Source organism: Triplophysa rosa, linkage group LG7 (genome assembly GCF_024868665.1).
Source record: "Triplophysa rosa linkage group LG7, Trosa_1v2, whole genome shotgun sequence".
In the NCBI taxonomy this organism is placed as follows: domain Eukaryota; kingdom Metazoa; phylum Chordata; class Actinopteri; order Cypriniformes; family Nemacheilidae; genus Triplophysa; species Triplophysa rosa.
Window position 1 is genome coordinate 19,290,114 of NC_079896.1, and position 25,390 is coordinate 19,315,503.

At 39.1% G+C, this 25,390-nt stretch overlaps 1 protein-coding gene across 1 annotated transcript in view; it reads left to right on the forward strand.

The window, feature by feature from the left end:
• The window catches only part of ube2o (ubiquitin-conjugating enzyme E2O), a 63,131-nt gene that overhangs the window by 23,680 nt on the left and 14,061 nt on the right, over positions 1–25,390 (forward strand). Inside the window, exons 2-14 of the mRNA XM_057337470.1 lie at positions 5,480–5,539; positions 5,723–5,833; positions 16,621–16,718; positions 19,064–19,127; positions 19,265–19,408; positions 19,536–19,645; positions 19,897–20,047; positions 20,175–20,277; positions 21,068–21,407; positions 22,330–22,484; positions 22,726–22,838; positions 22,928–23,050; positions 24,404–24,493. Coding sequence (XP_057193453.1) covers positions 5,480–5,539; positions 5,723–5,833; positions 16,621–16,718; positions 19,064–19,127; positions 19,265–19,408; positions 19,536–19,645; positions 19,897–20,047; positions 20,175–20,277; positions 21,068–21,407; positions 22,330–22,484; positions 22,726–22,838; positions 22,928–23,050; positions 24,404–24,493 — 1,662 coding nt within the window. The remainder of the gene's footprint in view (positions 1–5,479; positions 5,540–5,722; positions 5,834–16,620; positions 16,719–19,063; positions 19,128–19,264; positions 19,409–19,535; positions 19,646–19,896; positions 20,048–20,174; positions 20,278–21,067; positions 21,408–22,329; positions 22,485–22,725; positions 22,839–22,927; positions 23,051–24,403; positions 24,494–25,390) is intronic.

Consider the following 25,390-nt stretch of genomic DNA (forward strand, 5'->3'; position numbering starts at 1 on the left):
ATGAATTAAACAAAGCTTCGAGGCAACAAAAATTGCCTCAATGATTTTTTGTATTAAAATTACTCAAGGAATCGTTTCAGCCCTACTTGAAATGTATTTAGAAGACTAGAAAAGGGTGCCATGCTTTCAAAATGTTGGGGAAGCACTGATTTAACCTGACATACTGTTCATGTTTCCTACCATTCCAAATATTTTGTGTTGCTTAAAAATCAAATCTATTGTGTTCAGTGTTTTTTACTCAGACATTTAAAAGAACACATTTTAAAGCTGCAACCGCAATACCGCCATAAAGTGAAACCGTGATAGTTTATCTTAAAGGGGACATTTCATGAAAATCTGACTTTTTAAATGTTTAAGTGCTTTAATCGGGTGTCTGGTGCATCTACCAACTCAGAAAACGTGAAAAATTACAATCCAGTAACTTTGTTTACGTGAGCCTATCTCTGCAAGCCTGTGAGAAAACGAGCCGTTCAGATTTCGCTCGCTTTCTGACGTAGGTAGTCGTTCTTATTATAACATTACCGCCCCCTTTTCTGAACGTGTCCACCCATGGCGCTGCCGCCATTTTTGTTTTCGCCAGCGACGTATGTGAATTAGTTCCGACACTATGGCAAAAGTAAGCAAAGCATGCTAAGTGTTCTGTTGTTGGCTGCTCAGAGCAGCACAGAACACTGTTCCCAGCCTGACAGGAGAGGAATGGATTTATTTTGTTTTGAATGGAAATCCACCAGACTGAATGAGGCAAAGCTGCAAATAAAGACATTGTAAGTACCGTTATTTTTTAAGTAAGACGTCAAGGCAACTTAAAAGTAGGTAAAACGTCATTGTGAAACGTTTGTCCGTTCACGCAAAGAAAGCAATGTGTATGGCTTGTAAACATGCAACGGGATTGTCCTGTGTAACGTTACTTTCACTTAGAGAAAACGCGATGCGTTTGTCTTGAGTATCTTCACTTATAGAAAGCAGTGTGTATGGTCTGTAAACACGCGATGCGTTTGTCTTGAGTATCTTCACTTATAGAAAGCAGTGTGTATGGTCTGTTGTGTATGGTCTGTAAACACGCGATGGGTCTGTCATGGGTACATTCACTTATAGAAAGCAGTGTTACGGTTTGTAAATACGCGACCGGTTTGTCATGTGTAATTTCACTTATAGAAAGCAGTGTGTATGGTCTGTAAACACGCGATGGGTCTGTCATGTGTAATTTCACTTATAGAAAGCAGTGTGTATGGTCTGTAAACACGCGATGGGTCTGTCATGGGTACTTTCACTTATAGAAAGCAGTGTTACGGTTTGTTAATACACGACCGGTTTGTCATGTGTAATTTCGCATGTAGAAAACATGACGCCTTTGTTAGGAGTCCGTTCGCTTATAGAAAACAATGTGTTTGGTGTTTAAAGACGGAAATAGCGTTTCTCATTCGCTTTATGTGACCCTTCTTTTGTCGATGGAAGCACAGGCTCACAGCCTGCCCCTGGCTGTGTTATCTGTTGAAAAGGGGGTGAAGACTAGCAGCTCATTTGCACTTAAAGAGACACACACCAAAACAGTGCGTTTCTCCTCGCATGCTATACTGGGCAATTAGGGCACGGTATAATAAAAGATCTGTGGTGTATTTTGAGGTGAAACTTCACAGACACATTCTGTGGACCCCTAAGATTTATATTACATTTCTGTAAAAGTAGAAAGAAACCTCTCCTTTAAGGTTACCATACCGTCAAAATCTCATACCGGCCCATGCCTATTCTAAAGCTATACACAGTAACAGCAATAAACAGTAACAATGGCTTCAGCCTCATCAGTTCAACACCTTTTTTCAAACTTAATGGAGGCCTGATAGTGTGTGAAAGTGTGCATGTGTAAATGTCAATCCTTGTTAGAGATTGCGATCACATTTTTTTCATACTATGATGAGGACGTGATGCCCATATCTACTATGGTGAGGGTAAATGCTGCAATCTAGTGCATTTTAAGAGCAAAATTAAGTGACTCAATCTATAAAGAATACAATAGCTATAGTAGTAATTTAATCATTGGCTCCCATTTTTACCATTATCACCATTTATATCTATAATGGTAATGGTAAAAATGGGAGTTCACAAACGGTCAAAACATGTAGAGCATGTGCCATCAAAAAATGAAACAAAAAAGTGTTTAATAGTTGAACAAATTTATTTATTACCATATATAAAAGGAGCCATTCTTTTGCTGTTTTTGAAGCATTAGTTATATTTTTTGGGTGTTTAACAATTCTGGTTTCAAAAAATGCTTTATACTGTATTTCACATATTTCAAGTCTATTGTTCACTGCTGTCCCTCTTCTAACAAAACGACTAGATTTCTCTCGGTCTATATAAAATCCCTCCTTCCGAAATGCTCCGATTGGTAAAGCTGACCAGGTCTGTCGTGATTGGTTTCCCGCTTAGAGCGTGTCTGAAGATGTCCCACCCATACCATATCAGCGAGCTTACGCTTCTCAGGCTGTTGTGATTGGTCGGTCCCCCTCTAAGTGCACATGTATTCATAAGCTTTGGCTTTTAGCAATAAACAATGGCGTCAACTTCACATCATCAGTTAAACACGTGCGGATCGATCGAAGTGTAACGGAGGTCTGCTAGTGCATGTGCAAACGTCAATCTTTGATAGAGATCGCATTTTTTTTCCTACTATGGCAAGAGAAATGACACTGGACCGATTGGGTCAGACCTGTTATATTAATTAACACTAATAAGTAACAGAAGCGTTAGTTTTGCCTTTTTATATTGGACCTAAGTTGGATAATAAAACAAGCAGATTGACTAGGAGACATTTGCAAGCAGGACTTCAAAGGATGTTTCATAGAAGTGTTTTAGAGGTATGCGCACACACACACACACACACACACAACAGCTTTCACTGCCGATGTTAAAGTCATGGAAGCTGTTATTTGACCGTTTATTATCTTAGAATGTGTGTAGCTGAATTCTTATTACCAGCTGTAGGACTGTGAGAAATTAATTGCGCAGCTCAGTCAAATGTTTACAATCTCTGATAACCAAACACTACTCCAGCGGCTCTTCCTCTTCTCTAAGGAAGGCCTCGCGCCTGTTTTGGCATATTTCTTTGGGTGGAGGTTTTTCAAAAACTCGGAATAGTGACATAATTTACCCGGGAAGTATAGGGCTGTAGTCCGATTCCAGCCATTCTCTGTAGTCCTTGAAAAGCAAATTCTGTTAAAGACAATATCTCGCTTGGCATTGAACTTTGAGCTTTATCATTTTGCAGATATTGTTTATGCTCTAATAGCAACATTACACACTAACTAAAGTTGGAAAATTGGCATCACGGGGAATGGCCACTTTAAAACACAGGCCAGGCATCGGGCCTTTTGAAAGACACTTTCTCCTGCGGTTCATGCCGATCGGTCTGAGTAACGCTGCTTGATGTCCGGCAAACCAAATATATTGACAAGTTTGTGACACGGTGACACAGGGCAGCATGTAATCGTGTGGCACCCTTTTTTTTTTTCTTACGGAAAGCAGAAGCTAAAGGAGGAATTTAAGCAGACTCATGCCCATCATGCATTCAAATCATTGCAGTTGGCAATCAAACTGCATTCTGTGCCTGAGCAACAAACAAAAACATGCAAAACATTTTTCTAAACTACCTAATAAAGAAACGAAACAAAATATAATTTACCATTAAAAACAAAACTATTTAGTCTAAACTATTTTAACTATTTGAACAGTTTAAACAGTGTCATTCACATCATTAATTCAAATTCGTGCTCCAGCACAGTTGGCATTCAAACTGCGTTCTGCACCTGAGCCACAAACAAAAAATACTCCAAACATTTTTCTAAATTCACGTAATAACGAAATGAAACAAAATATGAATAATTTGCCATTAAAACATAACTGAACTATTTTAATTGCCGCAACAGCCTAGGGCTGTCACGATTATGAAAATTGGCTGACGATTAATTGTCTAATAAATCATTGCGATTATGACGATTAATTGCCTGTTTTAGAGCTTTGACATTTAATTCTCATACATCAATACATCGGAAATAAGGGGGTCATCATATATTTAAGGTTTACGCTTTTAGCTGTCAATAATTCAATTATTTACTAAATTGAGTAAATTGATCAGGGGAAAATTGAAGCCACCTTTAAAATGCTATCAGTCATAGAAAAGCTTCTAGTCTGTTTTTTCTCACTTGCAAGACTACAATACAATTTTACTTCTATGTTAATTCAATTTTGGTAGACTGGTTTTCACACTGAGATTAGCTTAAATAATAGTATATATTATAAACTGTACTGCAGGTTATTTTTATGGTGTATGCTTTAGTTTCAGTTTTTAAGTGATTGTGTTGTGGTGGTACATTTTACAAGCATTACCATGCTTTAGTTACAATATATACACTAAAATATGCAATATGCAGGCACTACAGCTCCCCATAGTGTCTTCTATAGAGATGTGCAATAATTGCGATGGTCTGAAACCATCGCTATGAGGTCAAACAATCTTGATGAGAAGATTATTTAATAATCGTGACAGCCCTATGTGTAATGCAGAGGTACACAAAACATAACGGCCTTCAGTCGGACTCAGGCTGAGAATTCTGATAAGCTGTCGGACATGGGCCGGGCCAGTTTTCATTCCTTTTGGGCCGGGTTTGAGGGGTCATTGGGCATGAAATATTTCTTGAACCTGTCAACCCTCGCCCTAAGTGCTAGATTAATTATAGATCACGTATAGTGCAGACAGTTCAGAACAAATGCAGAAATATGGGAGAATACACTGTTAACTACACGTGTATGTGTGCACATCGCACCAGACTCAGGGCTTGCACACACACCAAGCTCACTGAGAAAGAGAGAGCATGCAAATGCAGGAGAGGACGCACACACGCCACTCACATCAAACAAGTCGGAAAAGAGAGACGCGGTAGCGCTGTTTATCCAATAGTTAATCGATCGCAGATACAGTCATTATCACGGATGGATAACACAAATTACAAAATGTGATGCCAAATATACTTGGACATCCATTAATATGCCTCGGCAGCCCGCCCAAGTGAAGTCAATGTGTGTGAAACACTGCAACAGAACAGTGTACATGCTCAACTCTATGCTCAACTCTGCATGCTTATGCTAAAAAATTATAAAACAATCGTGCCACACCACAGAGTTTGCATTAAATTACAATTTTCAAATTATTTTATTTAATTCATATATAGACTTCATTCCAGACATTGCCAAATAAATATATGTTTACTATTGTTACTACTGTATGTGAAAGCGAGTAACATTTTCTTGGCTGATCACATGGCTGTTAATTTGCTAAACTTTTTTGTCTGAAAAAATATATTTTTATCAGGTTGTCTGAATAAGATTGTTTATTGTTTTTTTGTCCAGAATAAAAGCATAAGAGTACTGCACTGCACTTGTTTACTTATCTTCTGTCACTTTTTCCACCCAAAACCCTTTCTAGCTGAAACTTGAAGATCGATCTATTGTGCCTAGAGACTTCGTCCGGTATTTGAATTTGAATGTAAGTTGTATTATCACTCACGACTAGCATTTAAATGGCTATTTTTTAAACAATTCAGCTGCTATACATTTAACTACTCATGTTGCAATGTGTTTTAGAAGTTATTAAAATGTAGGACACATTGTAAGTTTTGGCACTGGTATTTAAAGCTGTTGTTATCTGTGTGTTGTCTCCATCTTGCAGAATAAACAGTGTGGTATTGTGACCAACATAACCACTGAATGTGCAGTGAAGCTTGTGGGGACCAACTGCGTCCTTTATCCTGTTAACAGCAAAGATCTGCAGCATGTCTGGGTGAGTTTGTTGTCTTATGTCAATTTTACAGGTATGGTATATTCTAAATCGGAGAAAACGCTAGTTATGAATGTAACTGTGATTCTGTGAATTCCGGATGACCGCCAGAGGCAGTGTAACACTACTGGATTATTGCAGCACCCGCCAGATAGGTAGAGGTGATGTTTGCTGAGTGTCAGGTGTAATAAGCCCGTGACACTCAGCATTCTGTCTCGGTATGCCTTTCTCGCGCATTCTGAGTGACAAGAAACTCCTACCTAGAAAAAAAAATCAACACTGCTCCTGGATCTGCAACCAACGACCGCAAATTCCCCTCTGATTCGAAGAAGCCCCCATCCCATGAGCAAAGCATTGGTCATGACTCTCGCCAAGGAAGTAACACCCAGGTGGACTCACGCCAGTAGAAACTCCTGCCATCTCCATTGACGCAACGCCTGTATGCAGTAATGCGAAACCACAATAAGCCGATGGCGGTGTCTGGTGGGGCTTAACCGAAAGCCGTTGTTCCACAACTGGAGTGGTCGAAGGTGCAGCAGGCCCAATGGGATTACTACCGTGGCAGCCGCTAGCATGCCCATCTCCCTTAGATGTTTCTGTGCGGAAAACGCGGCAGGAGCCGAAGTATGTTGGTTGCTCGCTTTTGCGCAAGGGTAGCCGACATTCCAATGGAGTCCAAAGTCAGCCTGATGAATGTAATCGACTGTGCAGGAATCAGGCAGCTCTTTTTCACATTCACTGCCAGTCTTAGGCGTCTGCTCTTGAGCGTCTTTGGTCCAGAACCTGGATTCATTTGGCCACTTTATCTCTCTTAATAACTCTTTTAACATCAGTCTTTATTTTCTCAATCCTGCATGTTTTAAAACCGAAACCAAAAAGTCAACCACGCAAGTACTTTGCTTCCGATGGACACGCATCCTTTGTATTAGGAAAGATTTAGGAAGGTGCACCTCTCAGAAAATGTAGACAAATAAACATCATTTTAAATGTTTAATTACACCTTGGACCATTGGGATTGTGAGACGATGGCAATGTATTTATGAATTTATGAAAATCTCAAATTCGACCAAAATCCATATTTTTCACTTTTTCCTGCTGCTCAAAATTGTCATGTGATTAGCTGCTGCCCCATAGGTGTCATGTGTTGCACTTGAAAAACTTGTGCAGGCCAAAAGACTGAAGAAAATGACAATTCAATAATCCCCGACACCCCGGCGTATGGCTTTTACCTTTTGCCCCTCTTTTGAGTTTGCAGGTCTGAAGAGGGGACAGTGCATTTACACACCTCGTGAAAACACGAGGAGCAAGAGAGTCCAAATGTCAGAGCTCTGAACTGGTATACTTGACCTTGAAAGCTGAAACGCAGGAATTTTCTATTGGAAAGTGAAAGTACGCTTAGGTCGACACAAACAAACCAGTTGCCTCTCGTCACAGCCCGAAGAACGTCGGTTGTACGCAGCATACGAAAAGGCAGAACATTCAGAAGCTGATTCAAACGTCTCAAATCTAGAGCTGGACGGAAACTACCATCCTTCTTTGGAACAAGAAAATTTGTTTAATAGAAGCCATCCCTTTGAACTAGGGGATGAACTGCTTCTATGGCTCCATTCTCTAACAGGGGACAAATCTCCAGGGAAAAGTGTAACAGAACGAGCTGAACCTGGGGGTCCAGCGTCGAAACTGTACTGCATCTGCAACTGTACCCTGCTCATGGTCTTTAGAACCCAGGGGTCTGATGTGATGTTCCTCCAATAATCCCGCTGTACTGCTGAAAATCGATTGACAGCCGGCCCGAGAGATTCAGGCTTTATGAATGCGGCTTTTGGTGGCGTTGGCATGAAAATCTCTCACCTCTTCTGCAACCCGAGGCCTCTGAGGGGCATGCGGCTGTGGAGCAGCGGGGCTACATAGCGAAGACGAGCCTGGGCCATCGGTGCCCGAAAGGTAGAGCTTCGGGGTGCTTGTGTAAGCTGACAGGTAGTCTCTGACAGCTTCACTCGCTTCTCTAACAGCTCTGGAACAGTGAGTCCAAAGAGATACCCGGGAACAAAAGGAAGGTCTCTCAAAGTTTTTTTACAGTCCTTTGATAGCCGTGCCTGGGCAAGCCATACCTGTTGGCGGGCTGCCAAAAGCGTGGCAGTTAGTGGCAGTTAGTTAAAACGTGCCCCATTGCCAGGAGAGCTGTCTGCAGAAACTGAGAAACTGAGAAACGGAGGGATCTACATTCGCTGACTCCAACGTACTGGTAGTGGCAAGAAGCAACTGACAGATTGTGTTTTCTGTCGGAGTTATGTAATCGGTGGACTCGTAAGCCTTTTTTAGCAGAGAATCTGTGCAACCACACTGTGCACTTAGGGCATCATACATTGCCTTGTAAGGCCTCATCATTGGCTACGATAGGTTGTTCTACTTTCGGGACCCCTATGAAATCTGCGCCAAGGTGCGAGCAATTTTAGAACATTAGAAAACTCGGCCACAAAATCGTTGCATGGTAAAGGAATTCTCATCCTGAAAAACACATTAGGCTGAGCCACCTAAACAGATTTATCCAACCCCAGATGGGCAACTGCCATACGGAGTACAGTTAAGGTATCATCAGAGGCTGACTGAGTATGCTCTGTCGATCAAACTGATCCCCCCACTTTAAACCTCAGCTGCTAATATCTCAGTAAAGACATCTTGGGGGGGGAAGGTGGAGCAGTAGCGTCTACAGGTTTCCCATGATCATTGAACAGGGAATCAGAAGCGCTTGTAGATAATGCATCTAATTCTAATTTTGGGCAGTCATGGCCCAATGGTTAGAGAGTCGGACTCGTGACCAGAAGGTTGCCGCTTCGACGCTCAGGGCCGGCGGGTAACGACTGAGGTGCCCTTGAGCAAGGCACCATACCTCTATTTACTCCCCGGGCGCTGCAGTGATAGCTGCCCACTGCACTGGGTGTACGTGTGTTCACGACTTGCTGTGCAGATGTTCACTACTCTCTGTATGGGTTAAATGCAGAGGTCACATCTGGGTCACCATACCTGAGAAATAGATCACTTTCACAAATTTTCAGACTTGGACAGAAGTCAGTGACCGGTGCCGGTCCCATCATCCTGCATCGGGTTCACAGTAGTGACAGGTGGATGTAATGAATGGAGGAGGTGCTTTAGCTCCGCCATTTCCAAAGATGGCACCGCAACCGTCTTAGAAAGTGAGGTTTCCTTCTTCTTAAACGGAGGGCCGCTCGTTGCTTCTTAATCCACTGGACAGCGGGTCGTGTTGGGGTCCTACTCGGCGAGACGGAGCCGCTGCTCCGACATAGATAAGAGGCTGCAGTGTATACATGGATCCGTCAGCGCATCCTTCAGATGCTGAACACCCAGGCAAGATGGGCAAAGCTCTTGACCATCGTCCGGAAGCAGATAATTGAGACATAGTTTACACGTCAGTGGGAAACCAGTGACAATCGATCTGTGAGACATGATCTCTCGTAGATAACACCCTCGGATTGCACCGTAAGGTCAAAAAACAATGATCAGATCAAACAGAATGAAATATATGAGAATATGTTATATGACTGTTGGTTGGAACGAAGCTGCTTGAAAACAAACAAGGGAAAGTAGCACTTGATAATGCGGGTAATCAATGTTAGCGGAGCACCAGCCAACAGGAAGCACCGAGAGGCACAGTGTGTAACCAGTGCTAGAAACACACAATAAGCATAAAAACTCACCAGACGAAGAAAATATTCCAAACCACGACCGTTGCAGAAGTGTGCCGACACAGTTTGTGGGGACGAGGTTTCGCTGCTCTGATAATCTGCACTTGCCAGCATGAATATCGGTCCATCACAATGACCTATCTCTTACAGGCAAGAAAACGAAAGAGACAGAATGCTGAATGTCACAGGCTTATTACACTTGACACTCAGTTTACGTCACTATGTGACTTTGTTGGTATATTTTCTCAGCCTATCTGGCTGGCGCTGTGATACTCCACTAGTGTTACACTGCCTCTGGCTGTCACTAGGAATGAAACAGAACTAATGGTTCTGCACCAGAATTTTAACATTCATTATGTTAATCCATTCGAATATTCTTTAATTACTTACTTAAAAAGCTATTTATTAGTTATTTGGTAAATAACTAGGCTAGTAACCTGAGGGTTACAAAGGATGGTTTGAACAAGTAGGTCTACATTTATTTGTTTACATATCCATTTATTTTAATGATATTAAATGGGTAGTGTATTGACCCCCAAATATACTGGAAAATGGCAACAAAGGTGAAATAAAAACATCATCAAAGTGTTGATTAGCTCATGTCCCTGGAAAATGTCCAGAACAGAGATGTTATGGCATTACGCCATAGTTTACTCATCCTTATGTCATCCTAGCTGAATATGACTTCCAAACTCTTGTATTTCATATACGCACCTCTCTAAAAATGCAATAACGCATCAATGCGACGCGGACCGCAAGCATTGTGATTGGTCTGCTTGAACCCCTTCCTTCAGGTCAAAAAACTCTGCGAAATTGGCGCATTTACTCATACACATTAGGGGTCGACCGATTATTGCCCTGGCCGATTATCGATGTGGATATTAAGCATTTTTAGGATTATCGACATCGGTCATTTTCAAAGCCGATTTACCGATAAATTAACTTATTTGTGAAACGCGTGTTATTTGGCTCTAATGCAGTCTCCTCTGTTGTAACGCCCAATTCATACATACTCCGTGTGTAGTGTGTATGCAGTGCGTAGAGCAACACGTATGGCGTACAGATCCGTCATGCACCATTGTGCTTCCACACATACTACATTTGTAGCGCGTTAGCGGTCCGCGTCTTCTGTGTGATTCAGTTAACAATGGGTAACAATGGGTATTTCCGATATATGATTAATCGAAACATAAGTTTTTAAAAAGGGTTTATGAAACATGCTATTTTCATCAGTGTGATTCTCTGTTTTATGTTTAGTGCGAGTGGTTGATATATATACTGTATATAGATAGATAGATAGATAGATAGATAGATAGATAGATAGATAGATAGATAGATAGATAGATAGATAGATAGATAGATAGATAGATAGATAGATAGATAGATAGATAGATAGATAGATAGATAGATAGATAGATAGATAGATAGATAGATAGATAGATATAGATATATACATAGATATAGATATAGATATAGATAGATACAGGCTGTGCTTTCAGCCGTCTCTCTCCGTGTGCATCTTTCTGAAACGTATATGTCTACAGAAAGCTCGAAGTGTCTACTTCTAAATGATCCAGTTAATATTAATGTTCTCTGATTATGTACTATTTATGACAATAAAGACAGGTACATTTTCTCCTGCATCAGCTCATTATGTGATCACATCCTTGTGCCGAGCGCTCTTTTTCACATGATCTGCGCAAGCCCCAAACAATTTCACAACAAAACAGCAAGATTCTTTGTCAAATATGTTAATTTTACTGCGTGTTTGGCCGATGTCACACTGCACATGTGCAGTGGATCTTCAGACAGTCCTAAACAAAGAGGAAAGGTTTGCATTCCGTTTAAAAAAATCACCACTCTGAGGATAAACGGTTTCATTAAAGAGCGACTGCATCAAGTGGAGCGCATTCTCTCTGACGAATATTGTTTCTTTCTGTCCTTACTGTTTGCCATGGTGTTACTATAGTAAATGTGTAGTAACCATGGTTTTTGGGCAAAGTTTTTGTCAGAGCTCTTGTTATTCTTAATTTTGAACATATTTTTCATTTTCACACCAGACATATATATATATATCGATATCGACATCGGGCTTGAAAAACGCATATTGGTCTATACAAGCGTAGCGACGAACTTCCGCTGTCGCCAGAAGTCGGGATGTCAGTTTCCGGTTTGCTCTCGCACAGCACAAAATGTCAGTGTTTACAAGATGTCTTAAAGATCTACCAAATATAAGCATTAACGATGTACCGCATTAGATTAAACTACTTACTGTACCCTCGTAGTTGTGGATATAACTCGATATGTAGAGCTTGAATCCTTTGTCCTGCTTGCTTGTTGGAGCAGGAGACCAGGCCTCAACGATGTGGTGTACATCGTTAATGCTTATTTTTGGCAGATCTTAAAGACATCTTGTAAACACTGACATTTTGCATGGTGCGAGAGCAAACCGGAAACTGACATCCCGACTTCTGGCGTCAGCGGAAGTTCCTCGCTATGCTTGTGCACAGGGCATATAGCGGCAAGTAAACAGTCACGGTTACAGCTTGAGTTGTTAAATACAGATGAAAAAGTAATTTATTTAAATAGTTCATTCAGAAATGCGTATTAGGGGTCGACCGATATGCGTTTTTCAAGCCTCTATGCAGGAAAAACCCTGGTTACTGTGAAATAAAATTACTCATTTCGTGAAATAGCTTTTTGGTCATTCCGCCTACCACTAGTTATTGTGTTGTTTTCCCACACATGCGTTTATTTTACTGTACAGTGTTTCCGCTAGGATTTTGTGTAACTGTTGCGCTGGATGACGTCACATGATAATTAACATATTTTTGACATTATCACGGTACGTAAGTTACAACTTCAGACCCAGCTAGCCAATCTACCTGACTGTTACGTTATGTCAACGTAATCTTATGACCAACTTTACGTCGTGGTGACCGAAAAAGAGAAATTCCTGGATTTGTCGTTTCAATGTAACCTCGTGACTTAATCTGACTGTCGCGGTCACGTCGTGCATTAAACTGTTTTGTGTTGGTAACCAACTGGTAATTTAAATATTTTATTTCGTATTCTTTGTGCGCACATGCAGTACAACTAATTTAACTTGTCCTTATTTGCCTATTTTAGAGACTTTTTAAATAACATATGAATGACACAGATTCGGAGCATACCTGTCAACTCTCCCGGTTTTCACGGGAGGCTCCTGTTTTTCACACCCATCTCCTGCCACCCTCCCGTTTTGTTATTTCTCCCATGAAACTCCTGTATTTCAGTTATTTCTCCTTTGAAACTCCTGGACCGACGGGAATCGGAATGTGTTCACGGGTGGCTCTGTGGCTTGAGCCACTGCCCATTTGCCCTCACAGGCTGGCGCCCTTTGGTAGGCGAAATAGAACGGTAGCCGAAGTGGGGTAGAGAGGATTCACAAAAACTTTCTCTTATTACACTGCTAAAGGTCCACATATTCCACTCCGCGTTTTCCATTTAACACTCACTCCTCACAGTCTTGTGTCCGCTCACTGAAGACTACAGATCATTTCATCGACGGGTAGATGCAATAGAGTCTACTAGCTGTTGTTGTTGTTGCTACACTTTCTTTGCTTTTACAAGCGTGGAAAGTGTTGTGTTCTGCAGACAACTCTGAATAAAAACAGGTATTATAGAGTTTATTTCTAATATTTCCCATTCTGTGACCATAAGTGGTTCTTGTAAATATTAAGCATATACTGTTAAATCCATCCATGTAAATAAAAAATAAAAACATTCTGCTAACTAAAAAACAAAGTTAAAACAACCGAACTACGGGATGTGTGAAGGGACAAACTGCTTGTGCTTTTTTCAAAAGTTATTTCATGTCTGACGTTGAGATCTCTGACCCCCTGGCGGGTCTCCTGGATTTTGGTACACAAATGTTGACAGGTACGACTCAGAGTTGCAATACTTTTCATTTATATAGATAAAACCTATTTATTAACAGCAACAACATATCAAATCACGTTCAAAACAGTATACAAACATTTTTATCCCTCAAGTGGTGTTAATTACGACTGCTGTTAGTGGACAAATTTGGGCACTTTGTGATTCCATTTTAATAAATGTAAAATCTTTCAAGTTTTGCATTTATTTGGTGATTTGTATGTAATTTTTTACCTCAATTACTTTATTTATTTGAATGAAAAATAAGCAGTTTTTGTTTTTCACCCAAAATTTACACGGAAAATTCATTCCACTAATTAAAACACAGTAAAAACCCTTCAAAATAAATTACGCTTCTGTTTTTTGTGACATCTAATGGACTTAAAGTAGCAATTAGAAGATAATATCATTACAGACAAATGCAAAGTAGGAGAAAGTAATCACTTATTTGCAGCAAAAAACATCACATTTCAAGAAAGAGATCCAGGGTCTCTGCTACAGTAAACCTCTTTGCCATTGTGCTGCTACAAAATTACTTGAAAACTTAACTTTAGCTATGTTTTATCTGGAAGCATCATCAAATCTTGCAGTGGGACTTCGATCTCTCTTTGAAGTGTGTGTGTGTGTGTGTATACGTGTGTGTGTTCTGCACAGTTTCTGATTGGCTTTTTTTATTGTCAAATTATTTTTTTTGTTCATGAATGTGTGAGTAGCTGTTTTTAATTGACAAAATAATAAAAAAGCACTCTGTTATAGGCTCTTTCAGTTCTTTGTTTGTTGATGTGTGTGTGTGTTTGCGTGGTTGTGCATTTGTGTGAATGTTGATCACATTGAGGATGTTGTATAGGCTCTCCCCTTCATTTATGTGTATGAATGTATCTGCATTGTGTTGGATTTATTGATGGTTATTGAACTTTTTTTTTTTGCTCTGCCCACAAATTGGCACTAAAAGCTCATTATGGAGTTCATTATGAAACTTTTTGAAAAAAGTCCAACTTTTTTGGGTATGCTTGAGTGGCAAACTTAGGAAAAGTAGCCAAGTTTTGTACCAATCAGATTAAGTGAAAAAAAGTTATGTAAGAAAAAAAATTGCCCACATTTGTCCCCAACATCATTTTAGTGTTAAAAACAACTAAAGTGTTTGTTCAGATACTTAACTTTATATAACAGTTTTTAAAACATAGCATTGCACATGAATCATGACAGATACTAAATAATTACAGAAGAATAATTATTACAAAAACACTTATAAGATATTGTTACTTGATTGTTGGTCTTTTTTATAATGGAGAGACTGAGTTATTTGTCCTCTTCAGGCGCCATGTTATGTTAAAACCTAAAGCAACGTTGATGAGGTGAAATTTCATGTCTGAGGAACTTTAATTCCTGTCAAGACAGAAACCCTTAAAAAAAGTGTCTGTCACAAAAACATTCTGTCACACTATAAGTAAAAAAATCAGTTTAAATTAATTTTTCACAAGTATGAAACGACAATTGTGAAATTAAAACGTGTCTTACTTCGGAGAACTATCGGTCCTCCTGTTAGACGCAGCTCTGCTCTGCACGCGCTCTTCTGAACTTGAGCGGGCAGGAGGCGCACACTGTCACATTCCTATACAGCGGCCAGCTGCATGTAGCGTATTAAATGTCTCTTGGTTTATTTAATCAACAGATTTACAATGTCCTGACTAAAAACGTTTTAAACACGCTTATTAAAATAGTAAGCGGCATGTAAATCATTAATGTTAATCAAAATTGTATTGGTAATGAAATTACGTGCCCGCAACGTGCCACTTACGTTACCCGTAGTTCATATTATTACAAAAATAGTATGAATCTAGGGATGCAACAATACAGCTCATCCACGGTTCAATACAAACCTAGGTTTTGGCCCACGGTTTTCGGTTCGGTTCTCATGGCTTTGGCACATTGAAGTGTTTTTGATTGTTTTATGCTAATGTGACAGGAACAGTAAAAACTTAAGAAAAAAAACTATTTTACTGAAATACTCTTTATTTCACTTGACTAATTTTATTGTCTTTAAGCAAAAATCAACTTGTACAAATTCCTGGTGTATTTAATAAATGTAGAGATTTACACTGGCAGCTCACAGCAGTTTTTGGTTTACTGTTCATCAACATGCCAGTAAAATAAGCTTCTTGAAGAGGTTTTGCGCATCAGAGTATTTAAAATGATGTAATGCAAAACTTGCGATTGCTGTAATTGAAGTAAACGTGCGCTCAATGGGAAAAGCCAAAGATAATATATTAACAAGGTGCGCCAATGCCATTGCAATAAATTGGAAGAAATGCAATGCTAAATAGCTGCTTGGAGGCGCTCTTGCTATGACGTAAATAGCTGTCCGAATGGCCGGCGAGTGGCATGACTTTTGTTAAACGGACTTTGGCATGGTGCTGTAGACGATCTTTCTGCATGTGCTGAGAGCAACGTGAACGTGCTGCTTTCGTATGCAGTGTAAAAATACATTCTTGATGTGCTAAATTTGGACATTATCACTTTAGTTCATCGGGCATACAATAAAGCCAGCCCGCGTCTGTTCGTCAGCATTATACTCAACTCGTGTCGCAGGCAGTCTCCTGGGGGGATGCGTTTATCTATCTCAGCATACAGTCAAACACGGACACAGCTAGTTCACAGTGTAATTAAGCGCACAGAAATTTTTTTACGCAAACCGGAAAACCCCAATTCACTTACACGTATTGAACCGTGGAGGTCGTACCGAACGGTTCAATATTATATTGAGTATTGTGGCATCCCTAGAATCTACTACGTAACTGGACCATCCTTGGTTATCTTGTAACGTCAGGAGTTTGTGCAGGCGACGTCATGAATTGGTCATTTAATGGTAATGAAATTATGTGCCTGGGACATGCCAGCTACGTTGCTAGCTGGTAAATCATGAAATTACCAATACATTATTAATACCAGTACGTCATGTGTTAGCTGGGTTAGTTATAATGGCTTACAAGCCAAAACCTTGCTCAGCTGTATCATCATTTTGCCCATGATATAGCCACTTGGGTTACTCTGGGGTTATTGAATCTGCAATTAATGTACTGTAAATAATTTTGCTTATAAGCATCTGGTGAAATGATGTGTAAAAAACAGGTGACTAACATTTTCTCTGTCTTTCGTACCCATCTTCAGTCATTTATGTATGGGGACTACATCGTTTATGACTTCTGGCTTGGAAAAGTGTATGATCTCAGCATCCAAATCATTGTACAGCTCTCCAATGGAGCACGGTAATGTAACAACTTTATTGTCATTGTTGTAGTATGAGTCATATTAGGTTTTCTATTGATTTTGCTACTCAGAATTGTGATTGCAATTTCAAAGTAAATTATTAAATCAATACAAAACATAATCAAAAACTTCTAACAAAAAAACTCATAAACCAATGCAGTGACAAGTGTTTCTGTATATTTAGAACAGCTAACTATACAGTAGGGATGTAACGATTCACTCAGCTCACGATGCGATGCGAGTCACGATTCTGATCTCACGATGCGATTTATTCACGATTTACTGACGATTTATTTTTAAAAAATGAGTTGAAACAAATTAGAAATGAACAACTTCCCTTGCATTATTTCTTAAATTCTTCACGTTTCTTTGTATAATAAAATAATGTTTTATTTCAAATAACAAAACTAAACTGAAATTTTATAACAAATTAATAATAGAAAAAGTCTCTTTAATATAAACAAACTAATACTGTCTGTGCTTTTCTTGGATTTTTTTGCATTTAAGAAATATCAGCATCCACGTTTAGGTTTGCAGTGAAAATAGCGGCCCCTGCTGTTCAAAAAAATGTATTGCGATTCAGTTCAAGCCTCAACCGATTTGAATCGTCACTCATTATAACCGATTTTCAACCGGCTCACGGTGAATCGTTACATCCCTACTATACAGTCTATACAGTAAATTCTGTTTTTATGCCTTAATTCCATGATTTTATCAGTTATCCGTCATTCATATCGCCTTTTGGGGGGGCCTTGACCAAAGAAAGTGGCCAAAGAGTCCAGACCTTCAATATGAAGGTCACAAGACTAGTCTTAGCATAACCGTGAGTTTTAGCGCTCAGGTGTAAACAATAACAGTGGCATTCATTTTTCCTCTTTAGTTTAACACACGGATCAATCAAAAGCACCATGGCAAGCATAATGGAGTGGCTCAGAGATGACGTATTTTCGTAGGCTAACCCGGAAGTTAGCGCTGCGCTGGTTCCCTCGACCGAAAGCCTGTGCATTTTTCACATAGACTTTTGGAAGATCGCAAAAAATAAGATCTTTGATTAACAAATGTTCATTATGTTTACACGTGTTGTCTATCAAGATAATCTTTACAGATTAACACAATATTTTTTTATTTTTGAAGCCTAAATACAATTGGCAGAAGTAAAAAGCTAACTCAAGGCTATAAACAGACTACACTATGGTCGCTCGATATCAACGTCACCAAGCCTCCGACAACTTTCTCAAACTTTATTAAAAACTTGTTTCCTGGTAAGTAATTACTCCGTGAATTAATCCCCAACAATGATTTTAGACATTTGTGCCCACGTTGCGTTATTTGTGAGATTTATATGCGGGATGGCGTCTAACGTCCCTGCCAAAGGAAAGCAACTTGTTATCAACCGCCGTTTTAAAGACACAATAAAGGTTTAAAAAATCACAAGCTGGTTATAACTGGTGTGTTTTATGTCATAGATTAAAATGTGAAAATATTTAGAGGTTTAAATATTTTGTTAGCCACAGACCTTATTTCAGGCGATTTACCAAATACCCATTCAAAAAAACCATAGACTTTGTGGCGATGGAACCGGAAGTCTTAAAATGCTAACTCGCTTCTGGGGTTTGCTACAAAAATACGTCATCTCTGTGGCACTCTAGATGTCTGCTAGGGTGTGAAAGATGTACATGGATAAAACCTCCCTTTTTGTGGGAGAGCACCACTCTCGTGTTGGTGGTGTGATATAAAAACCTGATTGCCCTGTTTCTCCTTACTACGGTGAGGGTAGGACACCAGACACCTCTGTGTTTTGCATCAGACTGGTTACATAAACAGTGGCTATGTTTACATGCACCCATTTTCATCAATCCGAATGAATTCAGTCTGATTGCAGATTATAAAAGTGCTGTTTACATGTCACCCAAATGTTGCAATATGATTAAAAAATTTGTTTACATATATAAAACAAGCAGATCAACCAGAAGCACATTTGCAAGCGGGACTTTAAAAAACATTTCACAGAACTATGTTTCATAAAAGTATGAGGTAGGGCTGTCACAATATCAGATTTTCACTACACTGTTATCATGGACAAAAGCATTGATGGTAACAATATAATTTCCAACAATCCAATTTACTGGTAGGCAGAAAAGTACTTAAAAAAAAAAAAGAAAAGAAACTTTCTTTTAAAAAAACTTTCATTAGGACAGTGTGCATTATTAGCGTTTATTTTACTTTTCGCTCTGTGTGAGTTGAAATGCTTTTCTTTTGTTCTTCTCTTTTACCACATAAAAAGGTCACAATGTCCACTATTTCTGTTTTTGATTTAGTATGATGTTGTATGTTTTTCCTCTAGATGTTCCATGAGTGAGGAGGATGGTGCCAAACTCTACGATATTTACCCTCACGTCAGTGATGTGGTATGTAAATAGAACATTTGTGTTCATGTCTATCTCTCATATATATATCTCTATTATAACTCGTATTTAGCAAATGTTCCAAACAGTTTGTTGAATGTGATCTGTGAATGGAATTGTCCTTTTGCCCTTTACTCCAGGGTTTATTCTTTGATGATGCATATGGGTTCTACCCAGGCCAGGTTTTGATTGGACCCTCAAAGGCTTTTACCAATGTGCAATGGCTATATGGTGTAAAACCAGTTCTCAGTAAAAAAAGCAAGTTCAGGGTTGTTGTGGAGGAGGTAAGACAAGTTTAGTCAAAATGTCTGTGATATAAAATATTTGAAAATAACTAAACAAATGCTGTTTTAGCTTTATTTAATTAACCTCTTCAGTAAACCATGGCTCTTTGTTTGTGTATAATTGCAGGTTCAGGTGGTGGAGCTAAAGGTGACATGGATTACAAAAAGTTACTCTCCAAAAGGGCCCGACAGTGTCTTCCCACCACCCTCAACCATCACACAGGAGAACCTTTGCAGGTATCTTTCGATCCAGCATTTTCTTTGCCAGTATCAGACCCGTTCCTATACCAAATATAAGATCGGTGCATCCCTATGTGTACTTTCTTTAAAATGTCTTTAAAGGGGTCATGACGTTAGGAATTAAAAACAGACTGAAAAATGTCATAATTAGACCTCAAGGAACAGAGTGAAATAAAAATTCTGTTCCTCTGGATGCACTCAAATATTATAATAAGACTATTTTTCTGCCATTATTCTCTTATAATCAGGGTGAAGAGACTTGGCTTCTTTGATCATACTCAGAGGCAGCTGGGAGAGAGAGCCCTGTATGTGTTTCCCACCAAGAGTGAAACTACACGAATAACTTGCGAGGGTCCTGAGGGGGCACCTGCTCAACCCGAGGACCCTGTTGTTCGAAAGGTATAGTTGATTTGCCAATAACTGCCTTGTGTTTTTAAAAGCAGTTTCTTGGCTTTTATTAGTATTGCAAAGTATAGGTGGACAAGGCAGTTGAAAGTCTATTTGACAAAATTTGATTTTTTTGCAGTTAAAAAGAATGTTTAGGAAGGAATCTGGAAAAAAGATGTCAGAGAATTCAGACACAGAGACTAACAACTCGCACTCAACAGAGAAGGTGGAAAGCATGGAAGGTATTGATGTCCTTTTCACTTTCAGTCCTACGAACTAAAGTAAATAATATCAAATGTTATTGTGGTGCATGAAATGTATGTATGCCGCTATGACAGTCTACATGAGTTACTGAAAACTGTGCACTCCACCAGATTTTTATTATTTTATTTTCCCTTGGCTGAGAACCCCTAATGCTACTATGGGATGAAAATCTTCGGTGGCCGAAATTCCAGTGCATCCTAGGCACCAATGTTTTGACCCTCTAGAAAAGCACATCAATCCATCATAAAAGTAATTTATATAACTTCAGGGGATCAGAATCGATCCTTCAATCCTGCTTGTATGATTGGATGATCATGATGACAAAGAATAAGTAGTCAATATTGGCTGCAGAAATTCTGATCGGAGCATCCCGTGCTGTTTGATATTTAAATTGTAGCTTTTGAAAGATTTAAACCAATTAAGCCTACGTGCCAATACTCACCATAGCTTTTGGGAATTTTGTAAAACTTGTAAAAATGCACTAGACATCAACAGAACAATTCCTGAAACAGCTTATGTGGATTGACTTCTACATAACACCGTGTCTACACCGGATGGGACCGGCGCAACGCGACATGACAACCTGCTTGTTCTTAATGGGTTTGTCACGTCGCACCGCGACGCATCTCGTGTGGACAAAATTTCGAATTATAATGGGTTCTAATGTGTTTCTAACGTCTTTTGTCATGTCGCATCGCGTCGGTCACGTTCGGTATAGACACGGTGTTAGCTATATCACATTTATATTGAGATCATGTTTTTTTTCAGGTGAGGAGAAACCAATGCAGGAAAAGGACTGTCCTGGTGATGTTCCGTGTTACCCCAACAATGGTCCTGTTTCATGTCCAGAAGCTGTGGATGAGGGAGAGAAGCCACCATCAGATGCTTCTCAGAAACCGTGTGCCCATCTGGGGGAGCAGGAGTCAGATGAGGAGCTTGGGGACGACACTGATGACACCAGCTCAGTCACTTCCTCTGCCAGCTCCACGGCCTCACAGCATTGTGGCCCATCCCGAAAGAAGAGCATCCCTTTGTCCATCCGCAACCTGAAGAAAAAGCACAAAAAGAAGAGGACAAAGTTTTCGCGAGAGTTTAAACCGGGAGACAGGTACAACAAGACTTCCAAAACAATTGTCAGTAATTAACATGTAATTTCAGTGTAACGTGTAAGTCATGTTAAAACTTAATTTCATCCAATATTCCCAATACCTAACTAAATTATTATAAAGGAATTAATTTTTTGTTAGATATTGTTTTGTTGTCTGTTTCTGGAGTTAGTTTCTATTTAAAGGGGTCATATGGCGCGAATACGTGTTTTTCTGTGTCTTTGGTGTGTTATAAGTTGCCCATGCATGTATTAGACACGTAAAATAGCAAAAATGAAAGTGTCGGAGCAAAAGATGCATTCTATCTAAAAGCGAATGCTAACCCAGACCTGCCTGAAACGCCTCGTGCAACCACACCCCCACAAATCTACGTCAGTTCGTGGTATGATTTGACTAAGACCGCCAAAATGTATACGCAGGTAAGGTGAGCGTACCTGTCAGTACAATTGCTTTGGAACCTGATGTTCCAAATATGGTAAGAGGCGTTACATTTCCGTCACACGCTTGCAGTATTCGACTAACCACTACGCACTGGTTAACTGGCCAATCATAGCACACCTCGCTTTTCAGAGCGATGAGCATTGTAAAAAATCTGCGCGTTTTAGAGAGGCAGGGCAAAGAGGAGATACAAACATGCACGGTATGTGGAAAATACAGCGTTTTTTAACCTTAAATCGTGTATACACATTGCATTACATCTAAAACAAACCATAATATTCGTTTCAGCCGTCTCATATCACCCCTTTAAACATGTATCTGCATTTTTGTACAGTGTTGCATTTCTAATAAAACTGCGCAGCATCAGACATTGTGTTTATACTGAAACTTTTAGTGTCATGTTAGAGTATGTAACCATCATCATTTAGTATAGCACTTCAAATTAATGTGTGTCTGTGTTTTTGTTTAATTCTGTGTTTTGTGTAGGGTGGCAGTTGAGGTTGTTTCCACCGTGACCACTGCAGATGTGTTGTGGAAGGACGGTCGATTAGAGACAGGTATCCGCTCCAATGATCTAATCCCTATCCAACACCTGGACAACCACGAGTTCTGTCCTGGAGACTACGTTGTAGACAAACGACGTATGTACTTTTTAGCATTAAACCCATTTTACAGTATTCTTTTCAGAATGCTTCTTTGATGTTATTTGTGCCCTGATATGCATACTTTGCTTTGCAATAGAACTTGTACTGGGAGGGCTTATTCCTGGAAACAAACGGGAATAAAAGATCCAATTGCTAAGTCTATTGTAGACAAAACTAGTGGTTTATTTTTTGCTTGATTTGTTCCTTGATGTACACTATTTGATTGTGGTTCCTGCAGCTCAGACTGTTCAGGATTCAGGTGTCTGTGGAGTGATTCAGTCAGGCGATCATAAGGCCAGAACCTGCGTGGTCAAGTGGGTTAAACTCAATGCTACGGGTGATGATATTGAGGTACTTTATTTTAGTTTTGTATTCCAGTGTGTTTTAGTGATTAACACACGGTAACTGAATTGTATAATAAATTAATGTTTTGTATGCAGGTTAATGGAGTGGAAGAGGATGTTAGTGTTTACGACATTTCTGATCATCCTGACTTCCATTTCCGTATAACAGATATTGTTATAAGGATCGGAAACTCGAACACAGAGGACTGTGAAAATGAGGTACATAAAATCATTTTGAGTTTTTTTTTAACTCTGGCACGTTTAAAATGTTACTCTGAACTTTGACTGCACTTTGAATTTTATCTTTGTTGTAATAGAGTTCTATTCCGATGGTTATGTGATTCCAACATTATGACTACTGAAAAAGGAGACAACCCTTATTATTTTTTGGTAATGCGTCAGAATTGCGTCATTTTACTCATGGTAGATGAGTACTCATGACTTACTCAAGTCTAAACTCAGACTTGCCTCGTTTTCCTCCGACAGACCAAAATTTCCGGACTTTTGGAACAATTAAGGCAAAAATCAGAGTAAAAGTCATATAGTGTATTCTAGCCTGTACCATCAGAAAAAATCCATTGCTGCATCAGGAATCAGTTCCTGCAGATCTCCGAGTTGTCACCATCTCAAGGAAACCTTTCAGTATTTATTCTTGTTTTAGCATGGGCTTTGTCACATTCACTTTTTGACTGCAGGCTCTCTGCACTTTGAGATTTCTTTGCTTTGCCAGATGCCATTTAGAAATTTCCTAAATTAAAAGCAGCCATCTAGATGACAAGTATAAATTCTAAGCAACTGTTGTAAGAGCAAGCTGCAAATACAAATTCCATTCTTTAGGTTTATGGATGTGACAGAACCACACAACCGCATAACTTCTTAAAAACAATGCTGGTGTAGCAAAGTATAGTTATATAGTTTCAACTTAATTTGTGCAGTTCCCTTTCGATGTGGTTCGCATTGCATTGCAAACGTGCTTTTAAACCACAAACCATCACCGATTTGACGCGGTCAGTTTAGATAGACAGCTTCTAGCTGTGGGACACGGCAAAACGCAACACGTCAGTGGTCCAGTCTGGTGTATACAGTCCAGGCTAAAGGCTGCGTCAGTGAATCTCTGTCAGACAGCCCACCAGTATTAAGTTCTCTTTCGTGCTTGAATGAACAAAACCACACAAGATTATGCCAGAAAGCCCGTTTTGTCTAGCATTTTCGTAAGCACAGACTTCAACATATAATTGCCATATAATTCTGTAATATAATTCTTCTGTATTTAATTTAGAATTTAGCATTAAAGACTGTCAAGTGTTTGAGAACTTTTCTGTATATTTCCTACCTGTTAGACATGATACTATAGCTCTCAATTATACTGTTGAATGGCTATAACTAATGTTAAAATAATCAATAGAGACATCAGTTGCAGTACTAATATCAGAATGTTTGCTTTCATTCATAAAATGATGCTGTTAATTGATTAATCAGATTAATTTTTTTATCGATTGACAGCACTAGTTTTTTTAATATTTGTCTTTATATCTCACTGTACACCTATGACCTGTGCTGTCTCATCTGTAGAGGTCTGTTGGCCAAGTGTGCAGAGTGGATCTGAGTAGTAAAGTTGAGGTTGTGTGGGCGGATGAGTCTAAGACGATCGTCCTTCCACAGGTATGCTTCCATCTATCCAGACAAGGAATTAACATTGATGTATGACACATTTCTAATGATTTTCCACATTTCATCCCCGTTTAGTGGAAACCTTATGTGTAAGAAACTCTATATTTGGCCAAATACATGCACGTTTTTTTATATTAACAGTAGGACTGAACGTTTTTTTTAATCGATATTGCGATTGCAATTTAATATGCGATTATTTTTTTAAGCACCTTATCTTCTGTATTATTTAATAAAGAAAATCAATAAATAATGGTAACCAACACAATATTAGACAGATTTACCATAAACTATAGGCCAGGCTTAAGATGATATAAATTGATGCATGAATTGATTGACATATTTTTATAGAAATACCCCAATCATACTAATATATTGAATTATTTGTTAAATTTCTAGCCGTGTAATCATGTAATAATTATCATGACATAAAGCACTGACAAATAAGCTTGGTGTAACATGAAAGTCATTAATCACAGAAACAAAAGTGCAGATTACATAAATATAAAACTAAACTGTGGCTTTACCACACTCAGTAATTTGATAATGCAGAGTCACTGTAATAAATATATGACAAACATGTTGATTGCACTTAAACACTGTCTGTTAACTTACTAGACAATCTTTAAATAAATAAGTAAAATGATAAACTATTAATATATGTATTATCTTATATATTGTCTTTTATTATTGTGTAAGTGCTGCATGACGTTAGTAGTATTGCCCCTTGAGGCAGCATTAATGTTAGCACACACAATACCTGACACTGCGCAGCATCATCCACACAAAACAGCCAAAATAGTCCCACACAACTGACGTGCTGTTGCTCTTTTACACTAAAGTTTCCACAGTGCCACGTCCTGTCGAGCTTGAGGCCATTGTACAACAGGT